The sequence below is a fragment of the Erigeron canadensis genome, chromosome 6, assembly GCF_010389155.1.
Source record: "Erigeron canadensis isolate Cc75 chromosome 6, C_canadensis_v1, whole genome shotgun sequence".
Classification (NCBI taxonomy): domain Eukaryota; kingdom Viridiplantae; phylum Streptophyta; class Magnoliopsida; order Asterales; family Asteraceae; genus Erigeron; species Erigeron canadensis.
In genome coordinates, this window is record NC_057766.1 from 40,306,888 (window position 1) to 40,322,249 (window position 15,362).

Genomic DNA, 15,362 nt, shown 5'->3' on the forward strand with positions numbered 1-15,362 from the left:
ATAAAATTGACGTAGTTGCATCGATAAATAGAATTGTTCGACTAATAATAGAGTAATAACAAATAATGCATTTGCCGTTTTTAATTTAATTAAAAAATTTTTTTTGCTAGAAACTCGATCGTAATCATATCAACAATTTTATAAATCTGTAGGAGACTTGTATGTCTCAGCTTTTCTAATTAATTTCAAACTTGAGTGATGTGTAAACTTGTATAGGGTTTTTTTTTGTTTGTTTGTTTTTTTGATTTTCAATACATCTGTCAAATGTACCCACCAAATGTATAATTTATTTATTAGGTTTAATTAGGGTAATATGAACATGCATCTATTTTCTTTCGGATGTACCCACCACTTGTATTATTGTAATTACCTAATGTATATTTTAATATAATTCATATTCGAAGCTAAAAATATCAGCGTACTCAAAATAGTTTACATCTACATTTTTCTTACATACAAATGTATGTGTGTCTAAACCTCTTTTATGAATTAGACAGCGCAATATAACTGCGTTAAAGGTGGGTGACGACAGTAGAGGTGACAGGTGGCGGCGGTTGTGATGGTGTGACTTTTAATGTAAAAATAGTTGTTGTAAATGAGAAAAATGTAGTTATTTTAAGGGTCAAGTTATGTATGTTGTAAATAATTTTTTATTAAAGGTATATACAATATACATTAGATAAATATATTTAAATTAATATATAAAAGAGATAGACATTTTAGGTATTTTATATGCTGAAAGTTAGAAAAAAAAATGTGATTTGTTTTATATAGAAATAAAGATAATATTAAGCTCTAATAAGGTTGTAATTGTCCAAATGGTTTTATTATCTACAAGAGAAAGGCACCCGCGGGTTGCGGCGGTGATGGAAGTGGCGGCGGTGGTGGTGAATGGTAGCAGCGGTTGTGGCGTTGACGGGTAGTGGTGGCAGCAGTGGCAATTGGTGGCGGTGATTGGTGGTTAGTGGCGTCGGCGAGCAGTGGAAGTTATATGTAATGTGCCTATGATGTATGATACATCATGTATTAGAATGTTTAAATTGTTGAAACTTAAAATCAATATTGAAATTTTAAGTTAAATGTTGAAAATATAAAAATAGATTTGCTTATATAAATAGATATAGATATAGATAATTATATATACCAATAGCGTAGGCGGAATTCATTAAGGAAGACCGATCGATATCTTTCTCCTTTTTATATAATTGGAACGGGAAAATGAAGAAAAACATGCTAATTTAACTTATTAAATGAAGTTTTAGGTAAATATATATATGTTATTAGAGGGGAGGCGAACATCGTCTAGTCTTCTACTACTTTAATCTCTCTGTTTATGGATGATTGATCGGTAAGATGAAAAGTTACGTGTTTACAAGAAATAGGACACATTAAATGCACATGCAAATGCACCTTTCTATCCATTTTTGCAAAAGTTGCTTGTCTAGAATTGCATCATCGTACGATTACGACAATATAAAATTTCAATACTTTTCTTATATCTATACTTCAATAAACATTAAAATAGCAAACACAAAATGCCTAATTTAGTTGGGGAAGTTGTGTGTATTACTGTTAATGAGTAATTGATTTATTATTGATGTTCTACCCTCATATCTCATGATTGACATGAAATTGTAAATCCTATATAATATATATATATATATGATCAGCCTTTGTCAATTTTATGTCAAACACATATTTTTTTTACCAGGAGCTGATATTTGTACCACAGACAATTAATGAATCTACCACCATTTTGCATCACATATCAATGAAATTTGTACATTATGGTAGATTTATCAATTTATGTGCTACATTTATTATTTCTCATTTTTACCACGTGGCACAAACCCACTGAGAAAAGTAAAGTCTAAGTTGGGTGTTAGTGGAAAGCTGACGTGACATGAATATTTACAGCGACTGTCGCTGCAAATAGTCCTGATCAAGATACCAAAAATAAATAATCGAAATACAGGCTGCATTTTTTTATTCTCTTTTCATTCTTTTCATTTTTCTCCACAAACAATTAAAAATGGACAAATTCCATCTCACCACCCACGTCAATATTAATTCCATCTCACCATCTCACCACCCATCATTACATTCTTCGATGAATATCTTTGGTATTGATAGTTTTATGGTAAAAACAACATGGGTTTAGAATTGAGGTATATTTAAGAGCATTTAAATTCAAAATAAACATATCTTGATGTGTTTTTTTTCTCACATACGGCAGAGTATTTTTTCAGTTAGATATAAAATGAGATACACATTACACGTATAAATAAAATACAAGCTGAAAATCCATTGTTAATCAAACAAGTCCCTTTTTAACGAATCACGGACATTATCTTAACTTCGACAGCCAGATAAGCATAAACGTCACCACGTGGCACAAACCCACTGAAGGATAACAAAACGCGGCATACCGTGTCATATAAATTCCTCAACACACACTAACATTACCCGCTCAAATGAAGAAAATAAAATCCGGTGTGTCTCTCTACCAATTAATTAAACAATAATATTACATATGAAATCGAGACCCATTGATTATGAAACAAACAACTCTAAATCCCGATAGCAACGACGAGATCATTAGCGACACAAATCCGGCGAATCCCAAGGCTACAGCAATATCTGATTGGATGCAAAACGAATTATCGGCCGTACACGTGGTAACCCCTCTTAGCTGCCTTGCCATTTGAGCCCCCGCTGAGGCCGCCGATAGCAACATGTATGCAAAAACCTATATTTAATTTGTTCAGGTCCATATATATGTGCGTGTTTTAGCATATGTACAATTAAACGTTCTTTTTATTTTCGATATATAGAGTATATATTAAAACTAGCGCCATATATAGTCCTCGAATATTTTGAATTTGAATGTATACTAAATTTGCCCATATTTCAACTTAAATTATTGGTCTTCTAATATATATATATATATATATATATATGGGTGAGTTAGATTAGGGACTCCTTATTTTAAGGATTGTTAGGGACTCGATATAGACCGTCCATTTTCATCAGATCTATTCACCACTGATCATCTTCGGCGACATCTCCGGCCATATTCATCTCCGGCGACATTTCCGGCGAGACTTACACATGTGTAAGTATACACATGTGTAAGTTGAATAAAAATTATGATTCGGAGCGGGTTTCGCCTTTAAGGATATTAATAAACCAAAGCTGGTGGGGGTGATAGGTCATTGAGGGTGATAGGTCACAAGGGGTGACCGGTAATGAGTGATCTACCTAAAAAAAATTGTACTTAAAACATGTGTAAGTTACTTACACATGTGTAAGTCTCGCCGGAGATGGTCGCCATTGTCGTAGGATCATGGTGGTGGTTGGAGATGATCATGGTAGTGGTGGTGGTGGTCAGAGTTGATGGTGCTGGTGGCCGGAAAAGGAGGTAGAATGAGTCCCTAACAGTCCTTAAAATAAGGAGTCCCTAATTTAACTTTTCCCTATATATATATGAGATAATGGAGTATGTATCTGTTACACACCCAAGCTTGGGTGTAGAACCCCTCTCATACTAATTTTGTAATATATATGTAAATGTTTGGCCCCCCTTGAATTTTATGGATAAAAAAAACATGATGTGAAGGGTTCTACACACCCAAGCTTGGGGGTATAACAGCCACATAAACCTTACCCTATATATATATGTGTGTGTGTGTGTGAGAGAGTGAGAAAAGTGAGTATGGGACTATTATGCAACCAATTTGGGTGGAAAAACCCCCCACATACCAATATTTTAATAATTTCAATAAATGTTTGACCCTCCATGGTTTTTATGGTTTAAAAAAGGTATGTGAAAGGTTTTTAACCCAACTTAGGTATCTAACAGCCTCATATTTCCTTCCCCCTATATATATATAGGGGGACAATCAAATAAGAACATAGTGAGAACACTTAAAAACTATATTTTAATGCATTAAAAGTCCATAAAACTAACATAGTGTATATATAACTAATTATCATTATTTAATTGTTTAAGAACACATTGGTTGTCAAAATCAAGAAAACCATGTTTTTTGTTTTGTGCATCCATTTTGGATGCATATTTATCAAAATTATGCATCCAACAAAAAATGTGTTTTTTTCAATTTTGACGGATCAATGTGTTGTTAAACACTTAAATAATGATAATTGGTTATGTCCTATGTTAGTTTTATGGACTTTTAATGCATCAAAATGATGTTTTTAAGTGTTCTCACCGAAGTGTATATATATATATATATATACTTGTATAAGCATATATTTTATAACTTTGGGATAAGTATCTGATTGTGTATGTAACTTATGACCAGCTACTATTGTATGAAAGAAACTTTAGTCGGGTTCATTGTATGTAAGTAACCTGCTAAAACTGAATGAATCGTGTAAACAAACTAATGGAGGTCTCTCATTGGGCCATGTATCAGATGTCTGGTGGTGCCACGTCGATTTCTTACACGGTTCGTTCAGTTTTAGCTAGTTACTTACATACAATGAACCCGACTAAAGTTTCTTTTATACAATAGTAGCTGGTCACAAGTTACATACACACAGGTAGAAACGTTTAATTAGGGAAATGAACCCGACTAAAATGAACCTGATCGTGCCCGAAATCAAACCAAACTTGACAGAATTCAGGGAAAATTGTGGAGCCTCGAGAAATCTCCCAAACAGAAGCCAACATTTCGAATAATGAATATAACGCAACTATTGCATTTGCTGCTACAACAAATCTGTAGAGTTGTGTTAGTGATTTTTATTTAGTTCCAAAAAGAATGCCAGTACTAATTGATAAATTATAAATTAAATTGAATTAAATAGGTTGGTACATATGTTGGTCACTAATTAAATATATAGCGACAGTACAAATAATTATACGTATTGCTGTTATTTATTACCTACGGGATGTTTCAGATTTTTATTTCTTTTTTAATAAATGGATGGATGGATAAACAGTTTATATGATAGATTGAATGTTTGGTATTGTTTATCTGCTTAAAAAAAAAAAGGGGGGGGGGGGGGGGGGGGTGGAAGAAGCTAAATCCCAAACAAGTACTATACTGAAAGTATATATATATATACCTGAAGGCACTGTAGTCATACCAACGAGACGAATCAGACTTGGTGCTGAAAAGCATGAACACAAGGGCGGATAACGAAAAGCAAAAAGCCGAGAGACGGAAAATAAAAATGAAGTAGTTAAAACGGCGGAGGGTGTGTTGGGAGACAGTGGAGTGGAAGTGAGGCGTGTCGTGTGGATGTGTTTGGTGGATTCGTGGTCGTGGAGACGGGCTCTCAACACCACCGTTTCCCACCATTTTTATTATTTTTCATACACTGTGTGAGGAAAGGAAGTCGAGAGAATGAATTTGAGTTTGTTAATTCTTTTTGTTGTTGAGATGTGGTTTTGGTTAAATTAGTCACGGGAGGGAGGAAAGGGAGGGGTATGGCATGATTTCCATGGGGAACATAAAAAAATGGGCAATCAAAAAAGTAGAGCTATGGATGGAATTGGAAAGAGAGCTTTTTTTGTGTGTGTACTTGTGTGAAATAAAGCGTGATGTCTGTGAGCAAAAGCAAAGGGAAAAGAGGATGATGATTGGTAATTTGGTATGGTACCTATATTTTCTTTTCTTTTTTTTTTAAGATGAATTTCGCTGGAAACTTCGTGTCGTGATTCGACAGCTGAAGGTCTAGTATACGTTGTCTTAACCGGGTTCGCATTAGAGAGCTCCCTCGAAGTAGAAATAGTAAGTAACTGCTCAGTGCCGCCTTCCGTGGGTTTTGAGCCCCAATACCTTGATGGTGTATGGGGGAGGTTAAGATGTAGGCAGACCTTACCTCTATCAAAGTAGAGAGGTTGCTTCCAGTTTCTACCTAAATGGTAGAAAAGGCCCTCCAACCTTTGCATGGGATGAGGATCGAACCCATGACCTCTGTCTCCAGAGGTAAGGGTGTTTACCACTGATCCAACCATGCTGCTTGTTCCCTCGAAGTAGAAATGCCTATTTCAAATACCCGATGGGGGAAAACCCCCTACTAATCCGCCCGAAGGCACGACGATCAATAGAGGTAAACTCTGCCCCCTCAGACTTGAACATGGGTATACCCAAGCCAAGCCCTTGTAAATGAACTTCCTTATGTCTTTCCCAAGGCTTGAACTCAAGACCTCATATATAAGGAGATGGTATTTCAACCATTGAGCTAATGCTCAAGGACATGGTACCTGTATTTTCTGACTTAATTCCTTTTTAACTTCTTTCTTTTACAAATTTTTTAAAAAATTTTTGGGGAAAAAGAGTTTGTATGTGTATTTGTTTTTCCTTTTTTATAGTAAAAATATTAAAGAAAGTAAAATCTAATATAAATTTTTTTTTCTTGACTAGCAATATTTAAATATCAAAATATAACTAGGAAGACGCTAGCAACCAACTAGTACAATTACAAATCTAGACAATGTAACAAAAGAATATTACTAGTCAGGGACGAAATTATTTTAAGGGTCTATTTTTTCTAATTCTCCGGTGAGAGTTAACTGCCCCCATTCCAATTTTGGTACAATGTAATTTTTTAGAGATATATTTGTAGTTTTGTTCCTAAATAATAATAATATACAGAAAATACATTATACATACAAATGTCATCATTGTTGCCATAAGCCTCTTCTTTGAAAGTATGTTACTTATGTTGGAAGCATTAGTTTTGACATAAAATCTTCTATTGGTAAAGTAAAAATCTCCAGTTATTTTAATTTTTAACGAAGTTGAAGAAAGTGTTTTATTTGTTTGGGTAACTGTATCATACATTGATAAATAGTATAGTTGTATGTGAAAATGTTATTTTATTTTCAAGTTATTATATAATAGTAATCATAATAGCCAGGTCAAAATTTATGTAGAGGCTAAATTGTAAATCATTGATTTTGATGTACTTATTTATGTTGTTTAATGTAACTTAACTCATCTGTTATCACATGCTCTAAAATTGCAAAGACCAATATTCAAGTTAAAGATAGATGTTTTCATAATTGGCAGCCAGACGAAATTATTTTAAGGGTCCATTTTTTCTAATTCTCCGGTGAGAGTTAACTTTTGTTTAAAAAAATTTTTCCACTCAAAGATGACTCTAATAAATATAATAAAAGACTTTTAAATTTGCCCTCTCACAAAAAAAATTCTGGCTCCGTCCCTGTTACTAGCTATTCAACCCGGTTTCAACCCGGACTAACTTATAAACGCTTTGCAATAAACCGAATAATATCCGGGTAGCTTTAAAATATGTTGTCATATTAGAATGTATAATAATAGCGTTAAATAAGTTGAAAAGTTGTGATAAAATATGTAAAAAACAAAAGTAAACATAAACAATAGTTGTGTATTTGTGGACACACGTCGAAACACATACGGTTGTAAAAGTAAAAAAGTAAAACCGTTATCCGAAAAGGCATTATAGTTTTTGGCTTATTATTACGAAAAATTAAGATGATTAAAATCTTACATAACAATGTGAGTATTTAAAAAAAATTTACATCAATAATATATATATATATATAAAGCATTTTAAATTTTAAAATTAATAAAATATAATGATGTCATTATAAAATTCAAATGTGAACAAGACATAGGGACTTTGAGTATGAAGTGCCGTGAATTTTCATTATCAATAAAAGGATACTTTTTTTTCTCAATTTTAATTAATATATTATTTAATTAGATTTTATACTAAAATGGTAAATATTTTTGAAACTATACCATTTTGATAAATAAGTTTACCTATTATACTAGTTTGGAAAAAAAAAACTCAGTACTTAACTTTCTAAAGCATTTAATGAAAGTCTTACAATAAGGCTAATGTCTTTTGGTGAAATACCAAGGTCCAAACCTTGGGGTAATTTTAATAGTACGGGTATAAAATTTAACACCATTAAAGCAACCCAATCAAGACTTACTATATCCATATGAATTATATCCTTTTTCTTTATGATAGAATTATTACTTGTTGCTCTAGCTAATTGTCCATCATTTTCAAGTATGATTTATGAACCTTGTTCCTACGTAACCCAATCAATTGAATGTTTGAAGGTATAAATTGTTTACAAATATAAAATATAAATGACCTGTTTACAAATATAGAATAAAAACAACCTAAAACTGATATGATATAACAAGTTATTTTCAATAACTACTCAATAATGTAAATATATGAACCATAATAACTAAACTTTTTATTCATTTCATTTTCATCATAATAGTTTAATTTTTACATTTTTACCACTAAAATTTTATATTTCTTAATTTCTTTTATTTTTCATCAAAAAGAAAGGTACGAGAAAAAGTGTAAATAATAGTAAACTTTTTATTCTTTTTATTTTAACTACAATAGTTTAATTCTTTACACTTTTAGCACTAAAGATTTATACTTTTTTATTTTCTTTTATTTTCATCATTTTACACGTAAACTTTTTATTCTTTTTGTTTTTATCACAAAATAGTTTAACTTTTTACACTTTTACCACTAAATTTTTATACTTTTTTATTTTCTTATATTTTCATCAACATTTTAGCACCAAACTTTTATTCGAACTACTTTCAGACAAAAAACTTATTGTTTGTTTTTTAACTATCGCGCACAAAGAATAGTAACTTTTTTATTCTTTTTATTTTCACTCTAACATTTTAACCCTTTACACTTGTAGCACTAAACGTTTATACTTTTTGATTTTTCATTAATTTCACCATAACATTTTAGTTTGTTATACTTTTAGCACTAAACTTTTATGCAAACTAATTTTACTTTCACACAAATTTTATTGTTCGTTTTTGGCAAATGTCAACTTTTGTTTTATTTTTAATCATTTGAATAATACATGTTTTCTTCAAAAAGTTTGTGACACATTATCTCATCGTTATCGAATGTTAAAACTAATATTAAAAATATTTTATTGGCATATCTTTTTTATTATTGATATTATATTCGTAACATAATTTCTCATTCTTCTAAAAGTGTTGTTATCAATATTGATATACTTTTTTTAGACATTTGGTTATTTCAACTAAAAAATAAATTTTAATAAATTTTTCTATTAAATCGTTAGCAAGTGTAATGTATTCCGAGGCACCATCCGGTGACATATCATGTTTATATTAAATTGAAAAAAATTTGGACTTTTGGCTTACTTTGGCCCTGTGAAAAATGGGCTTTATTGTCTAATTTCAGGCATGTTTAGGACTTTTGGGCTACATTGGGCTTTGGATTGTGCTTTTTCAGGCATTTTTTTTAAGGATATTCTGGGTCGGGATTAGGGCGGATCAGACTTTAGCCCTTTTGTGCATCTAGAAGATTAGAATGAGAATTTTATAGAGCGAGTTGTAAAAGAAAGAAAGTAGACGTAAGAAAGAAAGTGGACGTCTTTCTAATTATGAGGGAGAGTTTTATTCAGAGGACCTCATTTCCTTTAGGTAATGATTTGTAATCTAAATCTGTTGAATAAATAGAGGGAGGGTAAATTAAGAACTACCAAAAAAAAAGAACCCAGGAACTAACTACACCCCTTGGATCAAAAATTTTGGACGGTTGAGATTAGATCAAAAAATCCCCCTGTGTCTAATTGAAAGGGTATCTTGGTAATTTCCCCACCCCCATCAAACACAACTCTCATCTCGTCTTCTCCCTTGTTTCCTCCACCCACTCTCTCAAACCCTCTCCCTTTCCTCACACATAGTTTCTCCGCCAGTTATTTCTCCATTTTTGATCGTGTTTTACCCTTGATTTTTGATTAATTTCCGTTTTCTATCTTCGTATCATCAAATAATACTAGAGATTCCGGTGAAAAGTATCTTATTTTTAAAATCCGATTGAAATTAGGGTTTCAAATATTTTTTTCCCGATCAGTTAGGGTTACGATGAGGAAGAGGTCTGCAAAACGATCTAAATCTCCTGGTATGCATTTCGGTTTTTTTCATTACATTTATATTTACGTTTTATTTAATTGATGATTGTATATGATTTTTGTGTAGTTGATGGTTTTTATTCCTACTTATTTAGACATGTTTATGTTGTTATTCTTCTGGTTATTGTTGTTGCTTCGTTATTAGGTGATGTATTTTTTTCATTGTTGATTATTTATTATTTTTTTAGTTAGTTACACATGTGTATGTAGTTACTTTTAGAAATGTTTAACTGTGAGCAGTTGATGATGTTTTAATATTGATTCCGATATTTGTTGTTGATCTAATTGGCTAAGGATAAAGTCTTGCTACATATGTGTAAATTTCTCATTTTAATTGCTTATATTGCTTAGGTTTATTTGTTTTAGTCTAAATGTGGCTTTTTGATTATTTGCTTATATGTATTTATTTTTTTTATTATAGTTTCGCAAGATAAAACTGATGATAAAGATGTATCGGAACCCAAATCTCTGAAATCAAAATCTTCTAAAAAGGTTGCCGACGTCTTTGAGTCTTCTTCTGATTCTAATTTTGTGTGATCAAAGCGTGCGAAGAAGGTTTCCACCGTCAAGCCTGTTGAAGCTGATAAATCCAACAGTGTCAGCCGTTCTAAGTCCGTTAAAACAAACAAACAGCTGATTGAAACTGATACAGAAGATGTTTCTCACAAGTCGAAGAAACGTCGTACTGAAGATGTTTCAAAGGTTGTTGAGAAGTCGGTTAAGAGTAAAAAGTCCAAGAGAAGTCAAGAAAAGGGAGACACTGAAGATGTTTCAAAGGTTGTTGAGAAGTTGGTTAAGAGTAAAAAGTCCATGAGAAGTTCAAAAAAGGGAGACATTGTTAAACAAAGGACTCAGAAGTTGAAAGTTGACATTCTTCCTAGTGTTAGGACTAGGTCATATCCTAACTTGCTTTTTGAAGTTTTGTCTAATATCAAAGAACAACAGAAAAGGGTTATTAGAGAGATGGGTTTCGGTAGTTTTCTGGATATGAAACTCGACACTCTTCCTGGTTCGTTAGGCTTTTTTGTTGTTGATAAGTTAGATGTAGAAGGTTTGAAGATCACTTTTGATTCTGTTTCAATTAATATCAATCGTGAAGCTGTTCGTGATATTCTCGGGATCCCAATGGGTGATATAAATCTTTTTTCGTTGCTATTAAAGAATGTTGGTAATGATGAAAAATCTTTCTCTGATCGATGGAAATCTGATTTTGGTTTGGCATACGTTCATCCTAAGCATGTTGCGCATGTTCTCAAACATTCTGATGAGGCTGGTTTATCGTTCAAGCTTAATTTCTTAATGCTTTTTGTCGGCACGATGGTCACTTTGGATGCGAGTGGTGCTTACACTGTTGGCTGTCAAAAGGCAATTCTTGACCGCATAACAGAAGATACCGACATCAAGTCGATTGATTGGTGTGATTTTCTGATTCGTCATATGGAAGGATGTAAGAAGAGATGGCCACTGCCTAAGGATACACATTGGTCTGGGCCGATGACGTTTTTGCAAGTAATATTCTGTTTTTATTACGTTTTTGCCTTTTATTTATGTGTTTGTGTGTTTAACGTCGTTTACACGATGATGCAGTTGCTTTATGTTGATTCCACCATTTGTGAAAGTTTCCCAGTTCCTCGCTCACGACCAGCCATCAAGTGCTGGAATCGTATTTACTTGGCACAGCGAGTTGAGGCGGAGCTTAAAGCTAATGGAAATTTCGGTAAGCTTCCTTTGCAGCCTCCTTTATCTGAGGATGAAGTTGATCAAGGTGTTAATCTTCTTGCCACTACTTGTGCATCGGTTGACTCTTCTGTAGAGGTAAACCTTTTATCACCTTCACATGTGTAATTTATGACCTACACAGGTGTAGCATTGTCATACAAATGTTAAAGTGTTACCTTCCCATGTGTAGCAACTCCACACGTGTAGGATCATTTTTTTTAATACATTCTTAATACTTTATGTTTCTCTTACATTTCAGGAAATCTATTCAAAGGTTCAGGAAGTTGTTCTTCAGCTTGATTCTACATTGAATAAGGGGGTCTCATTGTTTCCTGATGATGTGAAGTTTTAGGTTTGAAGGATAAGTTTGAAGAATTTTTAAGACACTCAAAAACTGAAATCCCAACTGCTGATGATCAAAGATTCAATGAGTATGTCCAAGATCCATGTGATTATGCTGATGGTGGTAATGTTGAATGTAATGAAGAGGGTTGTAATGATCAGAAGTCTGATGGTTTTTGTGAGAATACGAAGAATACTGATAATGATGTTTTTGATAACCAAAAAGATGTTCCTGATGGTACCAATTTCGAGAAGTCAACAGATAATGATGATAAACAACATTTTGCCAATTCTGCGAGTGAAGATGATGGTTTAATTGGAGACGAGTGGTTGAATGATCCCGCTCTTAATACGGTTCTTGATAACATTGATAAAAGTGTGCCTAAAACCAAACTAGGCCGTTGTGCTACAGATTATGCTCCGAGTTTTTCTCTTCATCTGTCTCAGGATTTCATTACTCCTTCCCCGAAACCTAGTAATCCCATTGTCACTCATTTTTCCCCGGCATCTGTTTCTACTAATTTGGCTTTGTCGAAAAAGGATGATGCTGATCCAAAAAATGCGAAGCTAGAGGATGTTAAGAAGCGGATGGAGAAACCTTCAAAGGGTAATGATGATGCAAAGAATGCGAAGTTAGAGGATGCTAAGAAACGGATGTTAAAACCTTCAAAATACTTTCGTTCTCCGTATAAGGGTATGGTTACTGATGTCACTATGTCACTTGAGCAATTTGAGTTTGAACTTTCTGGCAGTTTCTTTGTTCTTCAAGGTGAAGCCATGTAAGTTTATTCTTTTGCACGTGTGTAGTTTTATAGTTTCATTTTACAGTTCTATGTTTTTATATGTATTCACATGTTTTCAATTTATTATGTTTTTGTTGTTTATTCTTGTTAGGGAGTTTGTATTTGAAACAAAAACTGGCCATTATTTAACCCGTGCCCATTTGGAAAGTTTGGCACCTGGAGTTCCTGTGCATGCTTCTGTTATTGATGTTTGGAGTCTCATACTTCTTGAAGAACAAAAGGTCAATGGAGGAATACCCACTAGATTGTTTTTGTATTCCACAACAATTGTAAGCTGTTTGTTAAAGTTAATTTATTTTTTTTTTACTTTTTCTTTTTACACCTTTTAAGGTACTAAACTAGTTTTTTAAACCAGACATCTAATATGTGGGACGGAACGTTGACTCTTGAAAAAGCATTCGAGATTTTTGAATCGAATATGCAGTTGGTATTGCGTCGTAATACTCAGTTCCTGGACATGAAGAATTTTGAAACTGTAAGTACTTCTGTGGTTTCTGGTTTTTAGCAATACCTCCTTTGATTTTCAGATGTGTACGATAACTGCTCAGCATACGTTATATTGAATATGCAGGTTTTTTTCCCGATTCTTGCATTTGAGCACTACTACCTCGTTGTCTTTAATCTTGCAAGGGCTGCCTTCACCATAATTGATAATAGTGCTTAGTGTGATGAATATGATGTGAAATACAAACAAGTCTGTGATGTTGTCGTAAGTATCGATTTTTGTGCATCTTTAGGCTTACAATGCCAAGTTTGATTTCTTACATAGTACTTGTCGCTTTTTGTTTTAGCGTGACCTATTTGTTTGTCATTTGAGAAAATATGGTCATCCCAAAGCAGACAGTATCAACAAGGTCAAGCATAATATAATGAAGATGAAGTGGAGGACCAAAAACAACATTTCAGACTGTGGGGTGTTTTTGATGTGTCATATGGACACATATGTTGGCCAAGCACGTGAAGACTGGGACATTGGATTTAAGAGGGAGCGTGCAAGTGGTGACATTACTCAGAAAATTCAGCTTTCTAACCTAAGGGCGAAATACTGCACCAAGATTTTGTGCCATTCAGAGAACATTCTCAAACATAAATTTCATGAATATTTAAAGGTGTTCAAGGAATCGTATCATGTTCCTACGGGCAAGGAGGTGATTCGTAATTGTAACAACCGTACTTTTAATATTATATATGTGCTAGTTAGGTTGTCTATGTTCCCGCAAGCCCTAGTTATACTTGAAGTTAGTAGGTAATGCCCCAAATTAGTAATCTAAAGCTAATGATATGTATAAGAATTTCCTAATGAAAATACCTCGGAACAAAAATTTTTAGAGGTGATCAATCGATACGATAATAATAACTTAAGACTCACAAATTGAGATACCAATCAAAATTCCTATGGATTGCCCAACAAATCAAAAATAAAACCAAATCAAGAGGATATGATCATGATAAATAAAATTTTCAACTAAAAATATAATTGGAAGTATTATGTACGTAAAAGCGTCAAAAACTAAATAAGTAAGCATATAAGCTTAAAAATTAATACAAATTTACAACCAATGACCTATGTAACCAACTAAAAGTACAAAAATATATCCTTACACATAAATATACATGACTTATACATCCATGAACATATTCCTAACTAAAACAACCAATTACTTACATTTAACTAACTAAACACTTACAAAACAAATACATAATTAACATATACTTATACAACAACTTATACATTATAATTTAAAAAAAAAAAAAGATAAAACCCCTCCAAATCCCCTCATGAGGCCGGCCCCTTTCCCCCCCTCACACACTCCACATTTTTGAATATTACATCTTCCAACTCTCCCTTGAAACTCACACAAAACACATTCTTCACCTTTTACACACACAAGCTTCTATTCTCTCTAGAAAAACACTTCTCCTCTCCTTCTTCCTCTCTTCATTTCGGCTGGAAAAAAAAAAGGGCAAAAGGGCAAGCAAAAATCAACTTAAACTTGTATTAATAATAAGGGTTTAGGTTAGATTAAGCAAGGGTTTGATTAAGCTACATATTAAGGGTTGTTTAAGGTTGAAACAAGGGTTGTTGGAGGCTTAAGGAGTCACGAAATTTCTGCCATATATCCATCTTTTTTTCATCTCAAAGTGTTCTTCAAGGGTATATATCTTCATCTCTTTATTAGATTAATCTTGTTCTTGTTCATATTAAAAAGATTTTATCAAAAGTCCATGTTTTCTTCATGTTTCTCTTGAATATACACTTGATGAGGGCAAAGTTGATAGGATCTTTCTTTCCATGCTCATGCATGTTGAATCCATGAAGAAAGATCCAAGGATTCAACTAGTTTAAGACCCAAAAGTGTGGATATATGTTTAATAGTCTTTGATATGATTTTTTCCTTTGAAAGATGGTTATATTCATACATATTATGAAGGTAATATTTCTGAAAATATTTATAAAAATATAGATTTTATTGATAAAGTGTTGGATCTATAAAAGCTAGCATCAAAAAGGTGGATATGTGTTGATAGTTTGTAAA

The 15,362-nt window shown here is 32.9% G+C and overlaps 1 protein-coding gene across 1 annotated transcript; it reads right to left on the reverse strand.

The window, feature by feature from the left end:
* Positions 1–2,285: 2,285 nt before the first annotated feature.
* On the reverse strand, positions 2,286–5,582 carry LOC122605174 (CASP-like protein 4C2). The gene is made up of 3 exons (XM_043778069.1): positions 5,095–5,582; positions 4,610–4,745; positions 2,286–2,749 (listed from the first exon to the last, which is right to left on the reverse strand). Exons 1-3 carry the CDS (start codon positions 5,328–5,330, stop codon positions 2,528–2,530), a joined length of 594 nt encoding a protein of 197 aa, XP_043634004.1. The 5' UTR covers positions 5,331–5,582; the 3' UTR covers positions 2,286–2,527.
* Positions 5,583–15,362: the final 9,780 nt, after the last annotated feature.